We start from the raw sequence: 25,933 nt of genomic DNA on the forward strand, positions 1-25,933 counted from the left end.
AAGGGGAAGGGAGTAGCCAGAACCTCCCATGACACCCAACTCCATAGGAGTACAGGCAGGGGTCCCCCCAGAAAGCTGAGTGGGTTGGGAGTCCAGCTTCCGTGCGTGTGGGGCATGGGATGGGCGTAGGGGGAGAATGAGAAGTGTGATCCCAGTTTGGAGAGATGACGGGTTGGGGAATGCCTTGGAATAAAGGGAGAGGGAGATCTGTTGACCCTTTTCGCTACACAGGCGACCAGGCCCACCTCACTCCCCTTATCCCTTCCAGGGGGTGGAGTCTGAGGGAGGGACAAACAGGTCGGGTGTATTGGGGTGCGATGCAGTGAGTTGGATGGGGAAGGGTCGAGGGCAAGGTTATCTCCGAACGTTAGGGGTGGGGGAGGGAGGAGAGGAACGGTGAAGTCCCACCCTTCGGGGGTCGACGTCGAGCCAGCGTCCCCAGTGGAGGGAGCCCCGCCCCCGCTCCTCCATCGCGGCCCCGCCCAGGCCCGCAGCGCGGCGCTGCAGCGCGAGGGGCGGAGAGGCAGAGAGCCCGAGAGGACCAGACGCCCAGGTCGCCCGCATCCAGCTGCCGCAGGAGAGAGACAGCGCGCCCTGGCCCTGCTCCCCAGGCTTCGCCCGGGCGCCCTCAACTCTGCCCCCAGAGACTGAGCACCTGTCCTCCGCCTCGGCCTCCGCTGAGAGCCCTCTCCTCTGGAGCACACACCACCCCTGCAGCTCAAGAAGATTCCCAGCCCCACGCCGGCTACCACCATGGCGGAGACCAACAACGAATGTAGCATCAAGGTGCTCTGCCGATTCCGGCCCCTGAACCAGGCTGAGATTCTGCGGGGAGACAAGTTCATCCCCATTTTCCAAGGGGACGACAGCGTCGTTATTGGGGTGAGTGTCGCCCAGGATGGAATTCGGGGAGGGGGCAGGTGGCTGAATCTCCCCGCCCTCCGCAGAGCCTTAGTCTCTGCCGGTCCCTCTGCTCCCCCTCCCCGCCGCTCATCCTTCATCCTTTTCCCCGCAGCCCCTCCTCTCCCCTGCATCAGGATGGCTGGGTGTGGCCTGGCCAGGCCAGCGGCCGAGTCTCTGCAGAGTGGCAGGGGGCTGCTTTCCTACCTTCGGGAGATCCAGCTCCCCTTTGCTGCTCTCTGCAGCGTCTCCACCCGTTAGAACCAGTCCCATGTTTTTCTGATGTTTTCCCCTTCTCCACCACCCGCTCCCCAAGAGAAAGCGCATCTTCCCTTTGTTATTGGCTCAGATCTCTACCCCCACCTCCCGGAAGGTTAAGGCGGAAGACTTTTGGATGGACTAGATGGGAGGTGAGCAGTCCAGGGTCTCTGTAGAGTGTGGATGGAAGTGGGCTCTAAGACCAAACCTTCCATCATTCCCTAAAGTAGTTATAGCCTGGATTTGTGTGTGTGTGTTGTGGGGAGTAGGTCTGATGCAGGGTTTACTGGGAAAGAAATAATTGATGCCACACCCAATCTTGGGGGGAGCCTCTGGAATCCTAAGGTCAGATCTGCCTTTTGGTCCCAGGTACAGTAGGAAGAGGGTTTCAGATTCCCCAACTGACCCCCCTAAAGAAAAATGCCCAAACCCTGAGATCCTAGTAAGTACTTGCTTATTCATCCTTTCTCTTGAGGATCCAATAGAAAGTAGCCATCCAGCTCTACCTCATCATGACAGCCCTACCCAAGGAGGATATCTTAAGGGAACTAATATTAGCAGTGGGCCTGTTACTCTATGTATATTATTTAACCCCCAAAACAACATTCGGAAGTAGTATCAATATTTCCATTTTACAGATGCAGAAATTGAGGCCCAAAGAACTTGAATAACTTTCTCAAGGTCATGCTACTCATCCATGGATCTGAACCTAAATCTGTGACTGCAAACTTCCCATCTCTTCCTATCACATTGCCTACCCAGGTTTCTGTTCTGCACCTTTATCTGTAATGGCCCAAAGGGAAATTCTAGGCCTTGCCCACTCCCCCTGAGGTTGGTAGGGACCTCAGGCTGTGTGTGGGGAGAAAAGATCTGGGGTCGAGTCCTGTAGGGCTTGAGGGGTGCTGAGCCAGGAAACAAAAACTAGCTTGAGGAGGGAGGGGCATGTACGAGGGCAGTCAAGGTCAGAGGTGCTTCTTATGTATCTTTATCCACAGTGCTTGGCACAGAGCACCTGGACACACGCTTGTTAAAGAAATGAAGGAAAGAAGGGGAGGAAGCCTGGGCCTTCTGAGTCAGTGAGAATGGGACTTTGAATAAACATGCTTTGGGGGAGACCTGCTTACTGGTCCCCAAGGGCCCCAGTCTGTCACCACCTTGCACCCTTACCCACACTGTTAACTCAAATGGATGCTTTTGTCTCTCTCTCTGTGTGTGTGTGTGTGTGTGTGTGTGTGTGTGTGTGTGTATTTGCCACATGGAGAGGGCCTCTGTTTCTTTTTGCTTCAGGGACCTCGCTGGCCCTGCAGTCTGTTCAGTCTGGCTGGGCTAAAAACAAAACAAAACAACCACAAAACAACTCCTGGATCAACTCTGGAGGACGCCTCTCAGAGTGTCCTGGATAGCCAGCATTAGTTGTGAGAGTTGGAGCTTAAGATCCCCCTGAGACATAAAGGCTGGGAAACAGGAGGGGGGTGATGATGGGGGGCAAAACTTTTAGGCCCAATTTCCTTGCTCTGGAAGGTTTTTCCAGTAAGACTGAACCAACTCCTTTAGGCTCTCTGGGCCATCCTGGTATAGTGGGATGGGGCAGGGGGTGATGTTGGTAAGAGGGGTGTGGTGTCGATCTGTTGTTAGCCCAGCTAAACAGGAGAGACACACAGTGGGAGGTGGGCAAGGAGGAAAGATGAAAAGAAGCCCCAGGCCCCCTGCCAATTCAGATTCCATCTGAGCTCCACAGCTGGATCTTCCTTGTCTGTTTTGCCTGATATCTGTAGGGCTGTACCTTTGTCTTGCTCATATCTTCCCTCACCCTAGCCCTCCCTGTCAATCTCTCACTTGAAGATAAATGCTTACGGGGGGCCATTTTGTCTTAGGCAACATCCTTGGAGTTTGCTTTTTCAGACTTAATATTCATTCATCATTTAGGGAATGAGGGCTACAGGAGACATGATTTTTAGGAGACCCTTGAGGGTCCCAACAAGGGAAGGAAACTCCTACTCCTTTTTCTCTTTTCTCCTCTAGCTCTTTCTGGAGCCTACCAGGTCGGGAGCTGGCTTAGGAATTAATGGGGGAGGCTACTTCAGGATGTCTGGGAAGGTGCGGAAAGAGTGAAGGTGGGAGAGAGAATCTTTCCCAATGCAGCCCCTACTCCTTCCTGTGACTGCTCTCCCCTTCGCCTCTGCAGCACTGCGGCTAGCGCTGAGCTTCAGAGTCCCTTCTGTTTGTGGGCTTTGTTCTGCTTGTTAGAGGGTAGGAGAATAAGCTAGAGAGACAGCTCTGTGTGCCTTTTTTCTCCCCTACTCCTCTGACTTCTTCCAGGAACCTGGGGGATGGGGCTTAGCCAAAGTTAATGGCCTGAGTCATAGCAGAAGGGTGTCTGGGTCACCGTCTATGTGTGGTGCCCATCTTGTTTTGCTTTTGCACACTCAGAATCCAGTGTGACTTTTTCGCCAGACCCATCTGTCTTCCTCTTCCTTGGTCTTTCTCAGCAGTGTCCCAATGCCTGCTGTCTGGGCTGCTGCATCTGTACTAGATGTGGGAGGGATGACAGTGAAGAAACACGTACGTACACACACACACTCTTTCTCTTTCCCCTTCATTCAAGTGTACACAGCTACCTCCCTCAGGTCTCCCAATGGTTAAGTGGGTTCTTAATGCAAGAAACTAGGACCATTGTGCACCTCACTTGGCAAAGCTAGGTTGGGACCTGCAGGGTTATTGGAGCAGAATCAGTGTTGTTTGGGGTGGCCTGGGATTTGATATCTGAAGTGGGGAGCAGGGCTCTCCTTTGCTTTGGGGGAGTCTCATAAAGAAAAATGGAGACAAGAAGTAACGTTCACTGAGGCCAGTGTCTCTCCAGCATTACCATGGCAACAATCCCCACGGGTGTCACTATGGAAATCAGGCCTGGCACTTGAAGTTCAGCTTATACCAAGTGCTTTACAGAGGGTTGAACAGGTTGGTCATCTTTGGACCCCTGATCTTAAACCCTCAGCCCCAATTAGCTTTAGTCAGCACACATGATAGAAAAGTACAGAAAGGTGCTGGGATACACAAATGGAAGAGGAGACACCAGGGAGGCTCGGAGTGTGATTAAAGGAGAACAAAGAACCCTGGACTGTGGGACTCTGAAGAGAGGCCCTTCAGAGAAGGCTATAAGGAGCACTTAGACTGCTGGGGGTGGGAGAGAGATTGGATCTCGGGGACATTTCTAAGAGGAGGAGGGACTCTGTGACTATTTCTCATTAACAACTCACAGAGTCTTCGATTACCTGGAGGTAGAGAGGGTGGATGGCAGAATTACATACTTCTGAAAATGGGATTGAGGTTGGAAAAAGGGAGTGGTGAAAGGCTTTAGTTCTGTCTGGAAATACTTGGAAAAATGCCCAAATGTGAGGAGGGGGGATATGGAGTAGGGGAAGGAAAAGCCTTGATAAGGCTCTGACACAGTGTTGGCATTTCAGTTCTTGGATCACTTTGCAGTGTGGGTCTGGAATCAGATTGCCTGAATTTGAAACTGTGCTCTACCATTTCTCAGCCATGTGACTGTGGGGAAGCTACCTGACCTCTTTGAGCCTGTTTCATCATCTATAAAGGGGTAATAATAATAGTATCTATGTCCTAGGATTACTGTGAACATTAAATGAGATAATGCGTATAAACTGCTTTGTAACATGGCAGGCACACAGTAAACCCTCAATAAAAGTTAGATATTATCACTATTTTATATGCTATCTCCCCACAAGCTAGCTTTGACAAAATTGGGAAGTGGGTAACACTTTTCCTTTTTACTAATTGTTTCATCCAAACCTCCAGATCCCAAGTATCTTCTTGCTCCCTTCCTTGTCAATAATCTATGTTTAGTCAACAAGTATTTATGAAGAGCATCTGTCATAGTCCTCTATATGTTGCTATAAAGGAATACCCCAGGCTGGGTAATTTATAAAGAAAAGAGGTATATTTGGCTAACAGTTCTGCAGGCTGTACAAGAAGCATGGCACCAGCATCTGCTCTGGTGAGGGCCTCAGGAAGCTTCCAATCATGGTGGGAGGCAAAGAAGGAGCAGGAATCACATGGCGAGACAGGGAAAAAGAGGGAGAGCAAGAGGTGCCAAGCTCTTTTTAACAGCCAGCTCTCACATGAACTCATAAAGCGAGAACTCACTCATTACCATGGGGAAGGCACCAAGCCACTCATCAGGGATTTACCTCCTTGAGCCAAGCACTTCCCACCATGCCTCACCTCCAACAATGGGGATCAAATGTCAACATGAGATTTGGAGGGGACAAACATCCAAACTACGTTAGAATCCTATAGGCCAGGGACTGTGTTTGGTGTTGGGGATTTAAAGGGAATCCCTGCCTTCAAGAAAATCTGGATCAAGGTTGTGATCCATCGCCCACGGAGTGGCCTGGGCAGAGGCAGGGGAGAATAACATCAGATATGGCTTTTGCTAACTATCTATATACTCCCCCAGATTCTGATAAGAAACCTCTCACAACATACTACAGTCTGATTCATAGTAATTGTGTGTTATGAGAGCTGTAAGTAATGGTGGTGCTTCCCATGTCTATGGGCAGGAAAAGTGGAAGACCACTGGTCTAGTTATTTTCATGAAAAGATCACTTTTCTCTGGGCACACTGCCCATGGGCTAGCCCTGCTGTACAAGGAGCAGTAATTAAAAAAAAATCAGGCAAAATTAATTCATCCTGAGTATAATCAATAGAAAATTAAAACAAATGTACAAAACTTAGCTGGGCGTGGTGGCGGCTGCCTGTAGTCCCAGCTACTCAGGAGGCTGATGCAGGAGAATTGCTTGAACCTGGGAGGCAGAGGTTGCAGTAAGCCGAGATCTTGCCACTGCACTCCAGCCTGGGCAACAGAGCAAGACTCTGTCTCAAAAATAAATAAATAAATAAAAATTAAAAAAAGAAATTGGCTGGGCACGGTGGCTCACGCCTATAATCTCAGCACTTTGGGAGACGGAGGCGGGCGGATAACGAGGTCAGGAGTTGGACACCAGCATGGCCAACATGGTGAAACCCTGTCTGTACTGAAAATACAAAAATTAGCCGGGCGTGGTGGCGGGCGCCTGTAATCCCAGCTACTCGGAAGGCTGAGGCAGGAGAATCGCTTGAACCTGGGAGGCGAAGGTTGCAGTGAGCCAAGATCATGCCGCTGCACTCCAGCCTGGGCAAAAGAGTGAAACTCCATCTCAAAAAAAAAAAAAAAGAAAGAAAAAAATAAAAAAGAAATTTACATTTTAAAAGGAATAAAAAAACTTAAAGAAATAAAGAGCCAGGCTTGGAATTTTAGAGCCCAGCCAAGAATAGAGAAGTAGGTAGCAGGCCTTCCCAGAACTCCTGAAATCATATCTCATGTCACATGGCTTTCCCTGCTCAGGAGATTACTAAATGCACCAATTTTTAGCTCTTCGGTATCTTTTTTTTTTTTTTTTTTTTTTTTGAGACGGAGTCTCGCTCTGTCACCCAGGCTAGAGTGCAGTGCTGCGATCTCGGCTCACTGGAAACTCTGCCTTCTGGGTTCACGCCATTCTCCTGGCTCAGCCTCCCGAGCAGCTGGGACTACAGGCACCTGCCACCACGCCCGGCTAATTTTGTGTGTTTTTAGTGGAGACGGGGTTTCACCGTGTTAGCCAGGATGGTCTCGATCTCCTGACCTCGTGATCTGCCCGCCTCGGCCTCCCAAAGTGCTGGGATTACAGGTGTGAGCCACCGCGCCCAGCCTGCTCTTGGGTATCTTTTAGATTCACAGATCAGAGAATCTCTTCCTTCTTCCCTCTCTGCTCTTTTCTTTCTTCCCAGCCTAGACTGAGGTAAAGGGGTTCCTGATGAAAAGGGGCTATAATTGGCTTCAGCATTTGGAGAGCGCTCTCCATTTTAATGCGTCTGTGGAGCCTTCTAGAATCCTGTAACTGGGAATGTTTTGAGGGAGTGTGTGTGGGGGCTGGGGTGGGGTGGTTGGCGTGTTGGTGCCCATGTGTTTGTGGGGGGAGGGGAGGGACAAGATTGGCTTGAGAGTTACATTTAATCCCCTTTGGCTGGGTGCCTGGCTTCATGAAGCATGGATAGAGATTGTTGGTGGGAAAGAGATGAGAAAGCCAGTCTCATCTTTTCACATTTTTCTGCCTGTTTTATATTCTGGCTGCACTGGCAGTTGATTAAATGATGCCCACCGAGATTAAGGGTGGATCTGCCTTTCCCAGTCCACTGACTCATATGTTAATATCCTTTGGCAACACCCTCACAGACACACCCAGGATCAATATACTTTGCATCATTCAGTCCAATCAAGTTGACACTCAGTATTAACCATCACAATTCCACCCCTCATCAACTTGAACCCATACGCATCTCCTGAGGCCATACAAATCTTCAAATAAGGACAATAATAAGGTCATAATTACGCACCTAATATAATACAACTATCCTTCGTACAACCGGAAATGCACCAATCCCCAACCCAAATGCTATTATATAAAGTTAACATACTTAAATGCTGATATGAAGTCAATAAGTCTTATGTCACATAATAAAGGAAAAAGGAAATTAAAAAAAAAAAGATGAGAGGCATTGGCTTGAGATAGACATATTTTGCTTGTTTCTGTTTCTTGGCCACTGGGTGGGAGAAACATTGAGGTAGATTACAATTCAAGAATTAATTACAATTCAAAATTAAGGTAGATTTTTCTTTAATATTAAAAATAAAGTAATTACAACACTAATACATTTTAATTGTTAACAAAGTTAAAGACAAAGGAAAGGACACCGAAGAAGCTAAAAATCACCCAATATCTTACCACCCCAAAAAAGCACTGTTATTAATAATAATTTGATGTATTTTTCCAGTGTTTTTTCTGCATATATACATATGTTAATTTTAATAAGATTATATCATAAACTATATATTGTTTTGTAACCTTTTTTCTCAAACAAAATATTATTACTATTTTGCCATTGTTAAATATTTTTACGTAACTTTATTATTTTACAATTTTTTTGTTTTTTTTTTGAGATGGAGTCAGGCTGGAGTGTGCAGTGGTGTGATCTCGGCTCACTGCAACTTCTGCCTCCCGGGTTCAAGCAATCCTGCCACCTCAGCTTCCTGAGTAGCTAGGATTATAGGCATGTACCACCATGCCTGGCTATATTTTACAATTTTCAATTTAACTTTCGAATGTCTTACCTGCACATGTGACAAAATGCAAAGGATATGAAAAGGTTTATATTGTTTCCTTCTCCTTCTCACACCTCTTTTCCAGCCACACAGTTCCCCTTTCAGAAGGCAACTTCTTGTGGATCTTTCCAAAAACTTACTATACATTTATAAGCAAATACATATATACATGCATACCTTTTTTTACACAAATGGTAGCGTATTATACGTCCATTCTGCACCTTTAAAAACAAAAACAGCCTGGGTGTGGTGGCTCATGCCTGTAATCTAAGCACTTTGAGGCCGAGGCGGGAGAATCACTTGAGGTCAGGAGTTCCAGACCAGCCTGGCCAACATGGTGAAACTCCAGCTCTACTAAAAATACAAAAATTCCGCTGGGCGCAGTGGCTCACACCTGTAATCCCAGCACTTTGAGAGGCCGAGGCGGGCGGATCATGAGGTCAGGAGATGGAGACCATCCTGGCCAACATGGTGAACCTCGTCTCTACTAAAAATACAAAAATTAGGCCAGGTGCGGTGGCTTACGCCTGTAATCTTAGCATTGGGAGGCCAAGGCGGGTGGATCACCTGAGGTCAGGAGTTCGAGACCAGCCTGGTCAACATGGCAAAACCCCATCTCTACTAAAAATACATAAATTAGCCGGGTATGGTGGCAGGTGCCTGTAATCCCAGCTACTCTGGAGGCTGAGGCAGGAGAACTGCTTGAGCCCAGGAGGCGGAGGTTGCAGTGAGCTGAGATGGAGCCACTGCACTCCAGCTTGGGCGACAGAGCAAGACTCTTGTCTCAAAAAACAAAAAGCAAAACAAACAAACAAAAAACCCAAAACAAAATACTGAGTCTTGGAGACCCTTCCTTATCAGCACATAAAGATTTATCTCATTCTTTTTTGGTTTTGTTTTGTTTTGTTTTTCAAGACAGGGTCTCACTGTGTTGCTCAGGCTGGAGTGCAGTGGTGCAATCATGGCTCACTGCAACCTCCACCTTCGAGGCTCAGGCCATCATCCTGCCTCAGCCTGCTGAGTAGCTGGGACCACAAGGCCCATGCCACCACGCCTGGCTATTTTTTTTTAATTTTTGTAGAGACAGGGTCTCCCTATGTTACCCAGGCTGGTCTCCAACTCCTGGCCTCAAGGATCCTCTAGCCTTGACCTCCCAAAGGGCTTGGATTACACCGCACATGAGCTCTCATTCAACTGTATAATTTGTTGTAGGGACAGGCCATTATTTAACCAGGCCTCTGTTGGTGGACATTAAGGATTGTTCTAATCATCTGCTATTACAAACAGTTGAATGACCTTGTATAAATATTTTTTGCATATGTGCAGTATGTCTACAGGATAAATTTTTCGAAGTGGAGGTCATAAAGCATATGCATTTAAAAATGTGAGGCTATTTCCAAATTGCCTTTCAGAGAGTTGTCTCCAATTTCTACGTACCCTCAGCAGTATGTGTGAATATCTATTTACTCACATTCTCACCAGTGTAATGCGTTGTCTATTTTATTTTGGCCACTTTCATAGGTAAAAATGGTGTTTCACAGTTTTAATATGCATTTTGCTTATTAACAGTGAGGTCGAGCATTAATTAATATTAATTAATGTATTTTAATGTTTAAGAGCCACTATAACATCATTTTATGAAGTTATAATTTATGATAGTGATATAATTTACATACAATGTACAGATCTTAGGCAAACAGCTTGATGAATTTTATAACATATGTAGACACCCATGTAACCACTACACAGATCAAGATCTAGAACATTTCTGTCACTCCTGAAAGCTCCTTCATATCCTCTTCCTGTAAATACCACTTGTATGTTGTTACCACAATACAGGTAGCTGCTGTTTTGACTTCTAGCACTACAGATAAGTTCTGTCCATTCTTGAACTTCATATGAAGGGAGTAATACAGTATGTGCTCTTTTGTGTTTGGATTCTTTCAACATGTTTTTGAGATATATTGACGTTTTATTTATTAATGTTCTATCATGATATTTTTATTTTATTTATTTATTTTTTTGAGATAGAGTCTCACTTTGTTGCTCAGGCTGGAGTGCGGTGGTGCGATCTCGGCTCACTGCAACCTCTGCCTCCTGGGTTCAAGCGATTCTTGTGCCTCAGCCTCCCAAGTAGCTGAGATTACAGGCATGCACCACTATGCCCAGCTAATTTTTGTATTTTTAGTAGAGACAGGGTTTCACCATGTTGGCCAGGCTAGTCTCGAACTCCTGACCTCAAGTAATCTGCCTGCCTTGGCCTCCCAAAGTGCTGAGATTACAGGCGTGAGCCACCATGCCTAGCCAGTTATGGCATTATTTTAAATAACAGTGAGGAATAAAATATATGTATATGCTATAATTTAATCCACTCCTTAGGTTAACCAGTCTCCTAAATGTTACTCCTTTAAGTCGTCTTCAATTTCTCATTATTATAAGCAATGTGATGATAAACATCCTTGTAGCAAAATTTTCATTTCCATGATATCAATTCTTAGAAGTAGAATTTCTAGATCAATGGATATGTAAAATTTAAGGCTTTTGATTATGCATTTTTGAATTGTTATATGGATGTACTCTCCAACCAGAAAATAATGAAAGTTTTCACTTTTTTGAACCCACATCTACACTAGGTATTACAATGCAAATTTTGTTTTCCAGTTTGAGAGGTGAAAAGAAATTTTACCATTTCAGTTTCTTTTCTTGGAAAATGTTGAGCACCTTCATGATTACTGAACATTTATGTTTCTTCTTCTGTTGCTTGTTTCTAGTTCTTGTTCACCTTTTTCTGTTTAGTTTTTGTCTTTTTGTTACTAATTTATGAGAGTTTTTAAGGCGGGGCATGGTGGTTCACGCTTGCAATCCTAGTACTTTGGGAGGCTGAGGTGGGTGGATTGCTTGAGCCCAGGAGTTTGAGACCAGCCCAGGCAACATGGTGAGACTCTGCCTCTACAAAAAATAAACAAAATTAGGCAGATATAGTGATATGTGCCTGTGGTCCCAGCTACTTGGGAGGATTGCTTGGGCCCGGGAGGTTGCGACTGCAGTGAGCTGTGATTTCGCCACTGTACTCCAGCCTGCATGACAGATGAGACCCTGACTCAAGAAAAAGAAAGAAAAGAAAATAGAGAGATTTTTTTGATTGTTTGTTTGTTTGTTTGTTTGTTTGTTTGATGCAGGATCTTTCTCTGTCACCCAGGCTGGAGTGCAGTGGCCTGATCTTGGCTCACTGCAACCTCTGCCTTTTGAGCTCAGGTAATTCTCCCATCTCAGCCTCCTGAGTAGCTGGAATTACAGGTGTGCATCACCACACCCAGCTAATTTTTGTATTTTTTGTAGAGATGGGGTTTCACCATGTTGCCCAGGCTGGTCTTAAACTCCTGACCTCAAGTGATCTGCCTGCCTCAGCCTCCCAAAGTGCTGGGATTGCAGGCATGAGTCACCGTGCCCAGCCCAGCAGGTGTTTTGTAAAAGGAAATCTTAGCACTGGAATCCTGGTACAGACTATGAACAGTATGGACATTTAAATATTTAATAGAATTGTCCTCCAGAAAGGTTCTATCAGTTGGTACTTTACAGAGAGCACTCTTCTAACTTCTTTTCCTTTGTGGATTCTGTTTCTTGGGCTTCAGAGGCTTTCACCACAGAGAGACTGGATAAATATTTTAGGTAGGATTTTTTTCTATAAGCCAGATTTAATTGTTTTAATATTAAAAAACGTTTATTAGTTTTCTTTTATACAAAGAAATATAGAGAAGAAAAGAATACACGATTATCTCTTCTTTGCCATTAAAACTTTTTTTTTTTTTTTTTTTTGAGACGGAGTCTTGCTCTGTCGTCCAGGCTGGAGGGCGGTGGCACGATCCCGGCTCACTGCAACCTCCGCCTTCCAGGTTCATGCCATTCTCCTGCCTCAGCCTCCCAAGTAGCTGGGACTACAGGCGCCCGCCACCACGCCCGGCTATTTTTTTTTTTTTGTATTTTTAGTAGAGACGGGGTTTCACTGTGTTAGCCAGGATAGTCTCGATCTCCTGACCTCGTGATCCGCCAGCCTCGGCCTCCCAAAGTGCTGGGATTACAGGCGTGAGCCAACGCTCCCGGCTGCCATTAAAACTTTTTTTAAATATAATGCTTGTACGTAGTTTAAAAATGTAAAGCATGCAGGATACGAAATGAAAAATAAAAGCCTTTCTCTCAGTTTCTCTCCTCAAAGTAACCACTGTTAACACTTTTGTATAATTCCTTCTAGAAAAAAAATTCTGTATATATTCATGCAATGTTATTGCTATACCTAGAGCCACATCTCCAGCTCTAGCCAAGGTTTACAACTTTCCTTAATTAGTTAAAACATATCTCCCAAACTCTGCAAACTCTGGCATCTGTAGATCTTGAGGTTTACGTTTCGATTGGATAAAGATGGACTCTGTAGTAAAACAATTTGACAAGTCAGTCACCTATGATAGAGAACAAGCATTGTCTCATTTACTCTTCCCAGAGATTTACCTCTAATGTGATTAGCCATCAAATATATTCATTGGTTAGCTCCCTAAGTTGTAAGTATTTTGTATCTTTATCATTCTTATCAGCACACGTGATTTACAACATATTCCTGAATTAAACAAGGATTTATAGGTCTGAATGATTTGCTTCACAGTTCTTTTTTTTTTTTTTGAGACGAAGTCTTGCTCTTGTCCCCCAGGCTGGAGTGCAATGGTGCAATCTTGGCTCACTGCAACCTCCACCTCCTAGGTTCAAGCGATTCTCCTGCCTCAGCCTCCTGCGTAGCTGGGATTACAGGTGCCTGCCACCACGCCCGGCTAATTTTTGTATTTTTAGTAGAGATGGGGGTTTCAGCATGTTGGCCAGGCTGGTCTCAAACTCCTGACCTCAGGTGATCCACCTACCTTGGCCTCCCAAAGTGCTGGGATTACAGGCTTGAGCCACCACACCTGGCCCACAGTTCTTCTTTAATTAAAGCTTGTTCTGTTCTTAAAGGGAGACCCACATATCTGATTTCATATATTCCTTTCACAAAGAGAGAGAGCTTGTGTTAATGTTTCCACAGAGGCTCTCAGTGTAGACTGAATTTCATTTACATGGTAGGGAACATGCTATACATATATGTCACTAACTTTGCATCTTTCACTTAGTACATCTGAAGATCTTTCCATATCAGGGTACGTGGATCTGTTGAGGAAGATATTTCTAGCTTGAGATACTTTTTAGCGTTAATGAATTGTTCTTCAGTTTTCATCACCTGTGGCCCTATTGTCTTTTTTCATCTGGTTTCCCAGGGAGGAGTTTTGGGTAGTGGAGTGCTCAATCATCACACCATGACTAAGATCCCCTAACACAATCTCACTGTGCGACACTCCTCTACCACACAGACACAACTCCTGGCATCAGTACCTTTAGTTTCTCTTATTCTTCCCGCATTTCTTTTCTTTTCTTCTTCTTTTTTTTTTTTTTTTTTGAGATGGAGTCTTGCTCTGTTGCCAGACTGGAGTGCAGTGGCGCAATCTCAGCTCACTGCAACTGCCTCCCGGGTTCAAGCGATTCTCCTGCCTCAGCCTCCTGAGTAGCTGGGACTACAGGCACGTGCCACCACACCCGGCTAATTTTTGTATTTTTAGTAGAGACGGGGTTTCACCATATTGGCCAGGCTGGTCTTGAACTCCTGACCTCATGATCCGCCCACCTCAGCCTCTTAAAATGCTGGGATCACAGGTGTGAGCCACCACGCCAGGCCATTCTCCCACATTTCTGTTCATTAAAGGCATTGAAGAAAAGGGTGCCTTTCTCAGCTGCTGGAAGGAGGTTGTGGTATTTCTTTTCCCTCACATCCTGCCTGTTGATATCTAATATCTTTTATTTTCATTCCAGGGAAAGCCATATGTTTTTGACCGTGTATTCCCCCCAAACACGACTCAGGAGCAAGTTTATCATGCATGTGCCATGCAGATTGTCAAAGGTAATAGATTTATTTTTAGAATGTCTCTTCTCAGCACCCAATTTCCTACCTGACCTATCTCCACTAGTACTCTTTCCCTACTTTCTCTTCCAGATGTCCTTGCTGGCTACAATGGCACCATTTTTGCTTATGGACAGACATCCTCAGGGAAAACACATACCATGGAGGTGAGGGTTCTGGCTCTGGTGGTTGAGGGGCTAGGAGTATTAATGGAAGATCGGGGAATCTCAGTGGGGGAAGATCTAGGAATCAAGGATTGCCTGGTCCAGAGGCAGATAGATGAGTACAGAGGATGAACTGAAGGGCAATATTAGGGGAAGTTTAATGGAATCTCCCTTCAACCCACTGCAATGGATCATCCTTTCCACTACTCCAGTCTTCTTTTGATCGGGAAAAGCAATGGAAGTCCAAAGGGCTACTCAATTATCTCCTTGCTCCTCTAAAAGGCAGACATGGTGACCATCTCCTAACTTAGGATGTTCTTCTTATTGACTCTTACCTTGGTGTTCACCTGCATACAGCTGAGTTGTCTCATTCTCCCTGAGCTCCAGCTTCACTCTCAAATACCTTCACTCACCAGGGAAAGCTGCACGACCCTCAGCTGATGGGAATCATTCCTCGAATTGCCCGAGACATCTTCAACCACATCTACTCCATGGATGAGAACCTTGAGTTCCACATCAAGGTGACCAGGGCACGACAGCTGGGCATTCAGATGGGGACTGGGAGGGGAAGATCTAAAATAAACACACTGAAGAACCTGGGCTCCCCAACTTGACTTCCTTTTACGGTTACCGCAGTTCTTTTTCAAGGTGTTCTCTTCTGTTCTTTTCCTCCCACCACCACCGTTTGAGCAGGTCACATTAGTATGGGATTCCTGAACTAGATTTAAGATAGGCCCTCTTTACTTCACACTCCTTCTTTCTTCTTAACCAGGTTTCTTACTTTGAAATTTACCTGGACAAAATTCGTGACCTTCTGGATGGTGAGTGTTTTGTCCCAGTGGGTGAGGGTGTGTGAGGAGGGTGGAGAAAAGAGCTCACATTGCATTTGGAATTAGGTACCAATTGACAAGAGATGCAGAGGGCACACAGCACCCAAGTCCTTTGGCTCCATTCACCAGAATTTCCAAAAACTGAGAAGGTCAGGAGATGAGCTTAGCAGCCAAGGACTACATATAAACAGTTCGAGAGGATCTGGGGCCAGGGAGCAGGAGCTCTGAGGAGGAGAAGGAGGAAGAACTGAGCCTTCAGCTCTTGCAGGGAGTTTAGGCTTCACAGGGAGAGTCTTCCTTTAGCATAGAGAAGAAAACCACCATCTGAGCCGACTGCAAGATGCAGGTGGGGGCGGTGGAAGTACTAGTCTTGCTTACCCTGCATTCTTTTGATTCAGTGACCAAGACAAATCTGTCTGTGCACGAGGACAAGAACCGGGTGCCATTTGTCAAGGTGAGAGTGGGTGTGGGGCACCTATGTGCGGCCAGTGTATTGAGAGTGTGGGTGGGGGAGGAGCATAGGTCAGTGACCCTGAAGTTGGAGGGTGGATATCCTGGAGGAATGAGATGTGCCTAGGGGCCAGGGAGAGTCTAGGGGATCAGAAAAGATACTGTCTTGGCTGGGCATGGTGGCTCACACCTGTAATCCCAGCACTTTGGGAGGCTGAGGTGGGTGGATCACTTGAGGCCGGGAGTTCAAGACCAGCCTGGCCAATATGGTGAAACCCCATTTCTACTAAAAATACAAAAAATTAACTGGGCGTGGTGGCACATGCCTGTAATCCCAGCTACTTGGGACACTGAGGCAGGAGAATCTCTTGAACCTGGGAGGCAGAGGTTGCCGTGAGCCGAGATTGCGCCACTGCACTCCAGCCTGGGCGACAGAGTGAGAACCTGTCTTTAAAAAAAAGGAAGAAAAGAAAAGATACTGTCTTGAAAGGTCATTGGTCAGCGTGCATGCAATTTAATTTGCAAATCAAAGTTTACTGGAAGACATGCCTGGGGGCCGTGGCTCATGCCTGTAATCCCAACACTTTAGAAGGCTGAGGTGAGAGGATCACCTGAGGAGTTTAAGATCAGCCTGGCCAACATAGCAACATAGCAAGACCCTGTCTCTCTTATTTAATTTAATTCTTTTTTTTTTTTTTTTTTTTTTTTTTTTTTTGGAGACAGAGTCTCACTTTGTTGCCCAGGCTGGAGTGCAGTGGCTCAATCTAGGGTCACTGCAACCTCCCGGTCCCGGGTTCAAACGATTCTCCTGCGTCAGGCTCCCGAGTAGCTGGGACTATAGGCACGTGCCATCACGCCTGGCTAATTTTAGTATTTTTAGTAGAGATGGGGTTTCACCATGTTGGCCAGGCTGGTCTCTAACTCCTGACCTCAGGTGATCCACCTGCCTCAGCCTCCCAAAGTGCTGGGATTATAGGCATGAGCCACTATGCCCAGTCTCTTGTTTAAAAAAAAAAAAAAAAAGTGTCAGACATGGTGGCACACACTTGTAGTCCCAGCTACTCAGGAGGCTGAGGCGGAAGGATTGCTTGAGCTCAGGAGTTTGAGATTACAGTGAGCCATGACAGCACCACTGCACTCCAGCCTGTGTAGTAGAGAGACACTTTTTTTTTTTTTTTTTTGAGACAGATTCTCGCTCTGTCGCCCAGGCTGGAGTGCAATGGCATGATCTTGGCTCACTGCAACCTCCGCCTCCTGGGTTCAAGCGATTCTCCTGCCTCAGCCTCCCAAGCAGCTGGGATTATAGGTGCATGTTACCACTCCCAGCTAATTTTTGTATTTTTAGTAGAGATGGGGTTTCACCATGTTAGCCAGGCTGGTCTCGAACTCCTGACCTCAGGTGATCTGCCCACCTCGGCCTCCCAGTGTGCTGGCATTACAGGCATAAGCCACTGCACCTGGCTGTGACACTTTTTTTTTTTTTTTTTTTGAGACAGAGTTTCTCTCTTGTTGCCCAGGCTGGGGTACAATGGCACCCGATCTTGGCTCACTGCAACCTCAGCCTCCCGGGTTCAAGTGATTCTCCTGCCTCAGCCTCCTGAGTAGCTGGAATTACAGGCATGTGCCACCACGTCTGGCTAATTTTGTATTTTTAGTGGAGATGGGATTTTGCCATGTTGGCCAGGCTGGTCAGGAACTCCTGACCTCAGGTGATCCATCCGCCTTGGCCTCCCAAACCAAAGTGCTGGGATTACAGGTGTGAGCCACCGTGCCCGCTGCTGTTTCAAAAAAGTAGTAAATACATAAGATAAAAATAAATACAAAGCAGGGTGCGGTGGCTCACGCCTGTAATCCCAGCACTTTGGGAGGCCAAGGCAGGCGGATCATGAGGTCAGGACTTTGAGACCAGCCTGACCAACATGGTGAAACCCCGTGTCTACTAAAAATACAAAAATTAGCTGGGCGTGGTAGCTCATGCCTGTAATCCCAGCTACTCGGGAGGCTGAGGCAGGAGAATCGCTTGAACCTGGGAGGTGGAGGTTGCAGTGAGCTGAGATCTCGACACTGCACTCCAGCCTGGGCAACAGAGCGAGACTCCATCTCAAAAGAAAACAATAATAATAAAAATAAATAAATACAAACTTAAAAAACAAAGCTTATGGGTCACTGTCCATTTGTCCCCCACAGGGTTGTACTGAACGCTTTGTGTCCAGCCCGGAGGAGATTCTGGATGTGATTGATGAAGGGAAATCAAATCGTCATGTGGCTGTCACCAGTGAGTGAGGATACAAGGGGATCTCTCGAGTCCGAGGATCCACCTGTGTTCTGTGTCCTCTGGGGTAGAGGGACTCAAAAGTGAGCAAGGAAACTGTGCCCCCCAGAGGAGGAGGACCCCTTGTCTGTGGGACCCTGCTGCCTGGGAGATGTGGCAGCAGGGCTAGTCCTGGTGGGCACCTTCTCTCTGGGTGGGCGGGGCTGGGGTCAGTGGAAGCCGGGGGCTGAGGATCTCAGTTCTGCAGGGTGTTGCAGGTCCTGTTTCTCCCTTGCTCCTGCAGACATGAATGAACACAGCTCTCGGAGCCACAGCATCTTCCTCATCAACATCAAGCAGGAGAACATGGAAACGGAGCAGAAGCTCAGTGGGAAGCTGTATCTGGTGGACCTGGCAGGGAGTGAGAAGGTAGGGGGTCCTGTGGATATGGGGTGGGTGGAAGCCTTGGCTCTTTTTTTTTTTTAGACAGAGTCTCACTCTGTCGCCTGGGCTGGCTTGCAGTGGTACGATCCCTGTTCACTGCAACCTCCGCCTCCTGGGTTCAAGTGATTCTCCTGCCTCAGCCTCCCAAGCAGCTGGGATTACAGGTGCCCGCCACCACGCCCGGCTAATTTTTTGTGTTTTTAGTAGAGACGGGATTTCACTATATTGGCCAGGCTGGTCCTTGGCTCTTTTTTTTTTTTTTTTTTTTTTGAGATGGATTCTTGCTCTGTCACCCAGGCTGGAGTGCAGTGGCACGCTCTCGGCTCACTGCAACCCCCGCCTCCCAGGTTCAAGCGATTCTCCTGCCTCAGCCTCCCTAGTAGCTGGGATTACAGGCTCCCGCCACCAAGCCCAGCTAATTTTTGTATTTTTAGTAGAGATGGGGTTTCACCATGTTGGCCAGGCTGGTCTCGAACTCCTGACCTTGGGACCCACCTGCCTCGGCCTCCCAAAGTGCTGGGACTACAGGCATGAGCCACTGTGCCCGGCCGGCTCTTTTTTTAACTAAAAAATGATTTGTATTGGGATATAATTCACATACCATAAAGTTCACCATTTTAAAGTGCAATTCAGTTGTTTGTAGTACGTTCCCAAGGTTGTGCAACCATTACGCTATCCAATTCTAGAACACTGTCATCTTCCATTCACAGTCACTCTCCATTGTCCCCTAACCCCATCCCCTGTCAACTTCTAATCTACTTTCTGTCTCTATGGATTTGCCTATCCTGAACATTTCATATAAATGGAATCATATGGCTGGGCACGGTGGCTCACACCTGTAATCCCAGCACTTTGAGAGGCTGAGGTGGGTGGATCACCTGAGGTCGGGAGTTCGAGACCAGCCTGGCCAACATAGAGAAACCCCATCTCTACAAAAAATGCAAAATTAGCCGGGCGTGGTGGCACATGCCTGTAATCCCAGCTACTCAGGAGGCTGAGGCAGGATAACCACTTGAACCTGGGAGGTGGAGGTTGTGGTGAGCCGAGATCGCACCATTGCACTCCAGCCTGGGCAACAAGAGCGAAACTCCATCTAAAAAAAAAAAAAAAAAGGAATCATGTAATATGTGGCAGGGGTTAGGGGCAATGTGGTGTTTGACAAGACAGTTTAGGGGAACAGAGGAAGGGCCTTCCTGAATCCCAGCCAAGCATCCCTTTTACTCCATCTTCTTCCCTGTTCCTTCCTTTCTCTGTGGACTGAGCCCTGGAACGAGGTGGTGACAGCCCTCTCCATGTGCAGCTGCTCATACACACTCATCTCTTACTGCCCTGGTAGGTCAGCAAGACTGGAGCAGAGGGAGCCGTGCTGGACGAGGCAAAGAATATCAACAAGTCACTGTCAGCTCTGGGCAATGTGATCTCCGCACTGGCTGAGGGCACTGTGAGTGATCCTTAGGTCCCCTCACCCCTCAAGCCCCACCCCATCTCCTCCCCCACCTGCTAATGCCACCATATAATCACGCCCCAATTCATGGGTTGCTTGATCCCTGGGTGGCACCTCTATCCTTTCTGATTCCCTGTTGAATTCTATTTGTTTATTTCTGATTCATGGTCTCCTTCCTCCCCCAGAAAAGCTATGTTCCATATCGTGACAGCAAAATGACAAGGATTCTCCAGGACTCTCTCGGGGGAAACTGCCGGACGACTATGTTCATCTGTTGCTCACCGTCCAGTTATAATGATGCAGAGACCAAGTCCACCCTGATGTTTGGGCAGCGGTCAGTGGCAGGGTCCCCAGAGGGATCCCTGGTACCCAGCTTACCATCCCAGCCTCTGCGGCTCTCTCTCCTCAGGGTCACCCAAGTCTAATGTTGGTCTCATCTCCTTGTTCCTCTTCTCCTCACCCAGGGCAAAGACCATTAAGAACACTGCCTCAGTAAATCTGGAGTTGACTGCTGAGCAGTGGAAGAAGAAATATGAGAAGGAGAAGGAGAAGACAAAGGCCCAGAAGGAGACCATTGCGAAGCTGGAGGCTGAGCTGAGCCGGTGGCGCAATGGTTAGAGAGGGATAGGTGGGAGTGAGGTGCAGTGGGAGGAGGAGGAGGAGGTTTGGGAGCCAACTCTGTTTGGGTGATGTTTCTGGCCAGGCCAATCTCCAAGAAGAGGGGCTGTGTTTCTGGACAGGTGCAGTACAGCAGTCATGGGGGAAGGGAGGGGCCTGACTACCTACCTCCCAGACTCCCAAAAGGTAGAAGGTCCACCTGGCAAGAGAGTTCAAGGGGCATGGTGAGTGAGAAGGAAGAACTCGTGGATGCAGCTTCTTCTCCCATCTCTCACCTTGTCCTGCCCCTTTGCAGGAGAGAATGTGCCTGAGACAGAGCGCCTGGCTGGGGAGGAGGCAGCCCTGGGAGCCGAGCTCTGTGAGGAGACCCCTGTGAATGACAACTCATCCATTGTGGTGCGCATCGCGCCAGAGGAGCGGCAGAAATACGAGGAGGAGATCCGCCGTCTCTATAAGCAGCTTGACGACAAGGTGAGGGCGGCCAGGCAGGGCACTGAGGCACGCCAGGTGGGATGAGAGGTAGGGGATCAAAGAAAATCACTTATATTGCTTCTTTCTGGTTTTAAAAGGGATAAATGCTCATGCTTGAAATGTGGAAAAATCAATATAGATGTATAGAAGAAAATTAATATCATCCACTATTCAGATAACACTTAACATTTTGCTTTTCTCTGTGCATATATCATGCAATTGAGTTATACTGTATATGTAATTTTTTTTTTTTTTTTGAGACAGGGTCTTGCTGTGTCGCCCAGGCTAGAGTGCAGTGGCACGATTGTGGTTCACTGCAACCTCTGCCTCTCGGGTTCAAGTGATTCTCCTGCCTCAGCCTCCAGAGTAGCTGGGATTACAGGCGCATGCCACCACGCCTGGCTAATTTTTGTATTTTTGGTAGAAACAGAGTTTCACCGTGTTGGCTAAGCTGACCTCTGGTGATCCGCCCGCCTCGGCCCCCCGAAGTGCTTGGATTACAGGCGTGAGCCACCGTGCCCGGCCTGTATATGTAATTATACATCTGATTTTTTTCATTCAGCATTATATTATGCACAATTTCCTACTTCATTAATAATTCTTCATAAAAGTATTTTTATTTTCATTTATTATTATTATTTTGCTTTGAGAGAAAGAGTCTTGCTTTGTTACTCAGGCTGAAGTGCAGTGGTGCAGTAATAGCTCACTGCAGCCTCAAACTCCTGGGCTCAAGGGATCCCCCCCAACCTCAGCCTCCGAAGCAGCTGGGACTACAGGTGCACACCACCACGCCCAGCTAATTTTTTTTTTTTTTTTTTTGGTAGAGTTGGAGTCTCACTTCGTTGCCCAGGCTGGTCTCAAACTCCTGGCCTCAAGTGACCCTCCCGCCTTGGCCTTTCTTTTTTTTTTTTTTTTTTTTGAGACGGAGTCTCGCTCTCGCCCAGTCTGGAGTGCAGTGGCGCCATCTCGGCTCACTGCAAGCTCCGCCTCCCGGGTTCACGCCATTCTCCTGCCTCAGCTTCCCGAGTAGCTGGGACTACAGGCGCCCGCCACCACGCCCGGCTAATTTTTTTGTATTTTTAGTAGAGACGGGGTTTCACCATGTTAGCCAGGATGGTCTCGATCTCCTGACCTTGTGATCCGCCCGCCTCAGCCTCCCAAAGTGCTGGGATTACAGGCGTGAGCCACCGTGCCCGGCTCAGCCTTGGCCTTTCAATGCGCTGGGATTAAAGGCATGCACCACCAAGCTAGCTAATATTTTAAATTTTTTGTAGAGACAGGGTCTCACTGTGTTGCCCAGGCTGGCCTTGAACTCCTGGCCTCAACCGATCTTCCTGTAGGATATGGGGTTTCTAACTCAAAGCTTATACTATCTGGATTTTTATCAAGATCCTGCCTCTACCCCCAAACTTCTTAACGTCTAAACTGGAAGGAGCAGCTTCCCTTCACCTGTCTTTCCCTGTTGCCTCCAACAGGATGATGAAATCAACCAGCAAAGCCAACTCATAGAGAAGCTCAAGCAGCAAATGCTGGACCAGGAAGAGGTAACAGGAGGGAGGGCAGGACGTGAGAGGAAAGGGGTTCTGTTCATCACTGGAAGGCATGGAATAGACCTTTTTAAAATCAGATGGAAGAAGGGGCTTTCTGCTTGGGGATTAATCACTCCCCCAAATGGCAGAAGTCTGGGAAACCTCACTGGGGCTTTTCTTTTCTTTTTCTTTTTTTCTTTCTTTCTTTTTTTTTTTTAGAGATAGAGTCTCAATTTGTTACCTAGGTTGGAATGCAGTGGTGCAATCTCAGCTCACTGCAGCCTCGATATTCCAGGGTCAAGCAGTCCTCCTGCCTCAGCCCCCTAAGTAGCTGGGACTACAAGTGCACCACCACACATGGCTAATTTTTGTATTTTTTGTAGAGACGGAGTTTTGCCATGTTACCCAGGCTGGTCTCGAACTCCTGAGCTCAGGCAATCTGCCTACCTAGGCCTCCCAAAGTGCTGGAATTACAGGCGTGAGCCACTGCACCCAGCTGGGGCTTTTCTTAAAGCACAAATTTTAAAGTCTGGGGGCTTCTTCATTCTTCATTCTGTTGCCCTATTTCTATGAAGCCTAAAGCTCACTTCCTCTTAACTCTTTATTTTGGGTAGGGTGGGGGCTCAGCTTCCCAGACCCAAGGCCATACAAATGGTCACTGGCAGTGAGCTTTCCCACATGCCACTCCTCTCCCTTGAAGCTGCTGGTGTCCACCCGAGGAGACAACGAGAAGGTCCAGCAGGAGCTGAGCCACCTGCAATCAGAGAATGATGCCGCTAAGGATGAGGTGAAGGAAGTGCTGCAGGCCCTGGAGGAGCTGGCTGTGAACTATGACCAGAAGTCCCAGGAGGTGGAGGAGAAGAGCCAGCAGAACCAGCTTCTGGTGGATGAGCTGTCTCAGAAGGTGGTAAGTGGTGTGCCAATGGCCCAACAGTTCCCTGACCACAGAACATCTCCCATGTCAAGGGGACCTCTGCACCCTTCCAGGGCTGTATGGTGGCTGCACCTCTGCACTGCTGTTCAGTGCATTGTGAGTCCCTCCCCAACTCTGTCACTGCACTTTCCCCTCGCAGTCCCTCTGTCTTCCAGACTCTTCTGCAGGACCTGTGTTCTCTTCATAGCAGCCCTCAGGGTCTTGCATGAAGGGAGAGGCCTCTGCCTGGGCTGGGCAGGGGAGCAGGAGGATGGCAACAGGAATGACCTGAGGGGCTGTCCCCAGGCCACCATGCTGTCCCTGGAGTCTGAGTTGCAGCGGCTACAGGAGGTCAGCGGACACCAGCGAAAACGAATTGCTGAGGTGCTGAACGGGCTGATGAAGGATCTGAGCGAGTTCAGTGTCATTGTGGGCAACGGGGAGATTAAGCTGGTGAGTGGTGAGAGACAGCAGCCTTGTTCAGGCTGGGCACTAGTGGAAGATGCAAGATGAGCCATCCAGGCCTTCACAGATACTGAGAAAGGCAGCCAGAGAGCCAGGAAACATGCCTTTGAACTAGACCCAGGAAGACAGGTAGAGGCTTGCATAGACCCAATTGAAAAGATACATTCTAGGTTGGGCGCAGTGGCTCACCACTGTAATCCCAGCACTTTGGGAGGCCGAGGCGGGTGGATCACTTGAGGTCAGTAGTTTGAGACCTGACCTCGCCAACATGGCGAAACCCTGTCTCTACTAAAAATACAAAAATTAGCCAGGCGTGGTGACGTGCACCTGTAATTCCAGCTACTCAGGAGACTGAGGCAGGAGAATCGCTTCAACCTAGAAGTTGGAGGTTGCAGTGAATCAAGATCACACCACTGCACTCTAGCCTGGGTTAGAGTGAGACTCTGCCTTAAAAAAAAAAAAAAAAAAAATTCTAAAGGGTGCTGAATAAAGAAGCAATGGAGGCCAGGCATGGTGGTTCATGCCTGTAATCCCAACATTTTGGGAGGCTGAGACAGGTGGATTGCTTGAGCCCAGGAGTTCATGACCAGCCTGGGTGACATAGTGAAACCCTATCTTTACAAAAAATACAAACGATTAGCTGGGCGTGGTGGCACACGCCTATAGTACCAGCTACTTGAGAGGCTGAGGTGGGAGAATCATCTGAGTATGGGAGGTTGAGGCTGCAGTGAGCCATGACTGAGCTACTGCACTCCAGCCTGGGCGACAGAGCCAGACCTTGTCTTAAAAAAAAAAAAGGCTGTACATGGTGGCTCACGCCTGTAATGCCAGCACTTTGGGAGGCCGAGGCGGGTGGATCACCTGAGGTCGGGAGTTTGAGACCAGCCTGTTCAACATGGAGAAACTGTGTCTACTAAAAATATAAAATTAGCCAGGTGTGGTGGCTCATGCCTGTAATCCCAGCTACTCGGGAGGCTGAGGCAGGGGAATCGCTTGAACCCGGAGGCAGAGGTTGCAGTGAGCCGAGATTGCACCATTGCACTCCAGCCTGGTCAACAAGAGCGAAACTCCATCTCAAAAAAAAAAAAAAATTTGGGAGGCCGAGGCGAGGTCAGGAGATTGAGACCATCGTGGAGAATGGTGTGAACCCGGGAGGCGGAGCTTGCAGTGAGCAGAGATGCGGCACTGCACTCCAGCCTGGGCAACAGAGCGAGATTCTGTCTCAAAAAAAAAAAAAAAAAAAAAGCAGCAGCAACAGAGCAGTGCTTGCAGTAGGAGTTAGAGGTGGGGCATAGGCACAGAGTTCAGAATGAAATATGCAAATCTGTGGATGTGAGAATAATCTGGGTGATCAAGGAGATCAAAAGAAAATCATGTTGCTTTATAAGATTTATTTGTAAGTGGGGGACTGTCAGAATTGGATTTTTTTTTGGGGGGGATGGAGTCTTGCTCTGTTGGCCAGGCTGGAGTGCAGTGGTGTGATCTCGGCTCACTGCAACCTCTGCCTCCCGGGTTCAAGCAATTCTGCTTCAGCCTCCCGAGTAGCTGGGACTACAGGCACACGCCACCACTCCCAGCTAATTTTTTGTATTTTTAGTAGAGAGAGAGTTTCACCATATTGGCCAGGCTGGTCTCGAACTCATGACCTTGTAGTCCACCCACCTCGGCCTCCCAAAGTGCTGGGATTACAGGCGTGAGCCACCGAGCCCGGCCCAGAATTGCATTTTTTTTTTTTTTTTGAGATGGAGTCTCACTCTGTCACCCAGGCTGGAGTGCAGTGGTGTGATCTCGGTTCACTGCAACCTCCGCCTCCTGGGTTCAAGCGATTCTCCTGCCTCAGCCTCTTGAGTAGCTGGAATTACAGGCATGTGCCATGATGCTTGGCTAATTTTGTATTTTTAGTAGAGACAGGGTTTCATCACCGTGTTGGTCAGGCTGGTCTCGAACTCCTGACCTCAGGTGATCCACCCACCTTGGCCTCCCAAAGTGCTGGGATTACAGGCGTGAGCTACTGTGCCTGGCCAGAA

The 25,933-nt window shown here is 47.7% G+C and overlaps 1 protein-coding gene across 2 annotated transcripts in view; it reads left to right on the forward strand.

Moving 5' to 3' along the window:
- Positions 1–500: 500 nt before the first annotated feature.
- Positions 501–25,933, forward strand: part of KIF5A (kinesin family member 5A) — a 37,230-nt gene continuing 11,797 nt past the window's right edge. Inside the window, exons 1-15 of one of the 2 annotated variants that reach the window (XM_054526422.2) lie at positions 501–882; positions 14,240–14,327; positions 14,421–14,494; positions 14,908–15,012; positions 15,264–15,312; positions 15,720–15,775; positions 17,959–18,046; positions 18,327–18,451; positions 19,803–19,907; positions 20,096–20,244; positions 20,375–20,523; positions 20,824–20,999; positions 22,475–22,543; positions 23,229–23,435; positions 23,748–23,894. In XM_054526422.2, coding sequence (XP_054382397.1) covers positions 754–882; positions 14,240–14,327; positions 14,421–14,494; positions 14,908–15,012; positions 15,264–15,312; positions 15,720–15,775; positions 17,959–18,046; positions 18,327–18,451; positions 19,803–19,907; positions 20,096–20,244; positions 20,375–20,523; positions 20,824–20,999; positions 22,475–22,543; positions 23,229–23,435; positions 23,748–23,894 — 1,716 coding nt within the window. In that variant the 5' untranslated portion in view covers positions 501–753. 2 annotated transcript variants of the gene reach the window in all.

The sequence above is a fragment of the Pongo abelii genome, chromosome 10 (assembly GCF_028885655.2).
Source record: "Pongo abelii isolate AG06213 chromosome 10, NHGRI_mPonAbe1-v2.0_pri, whole genome shotgun sequence".
NCBI classification, from domain to species: domain Eukaryota; kingdom Metazoa; phylum Chordata; class Mammalia; order Primates; family Hominidae; genus Pongo; species Pongo abelii.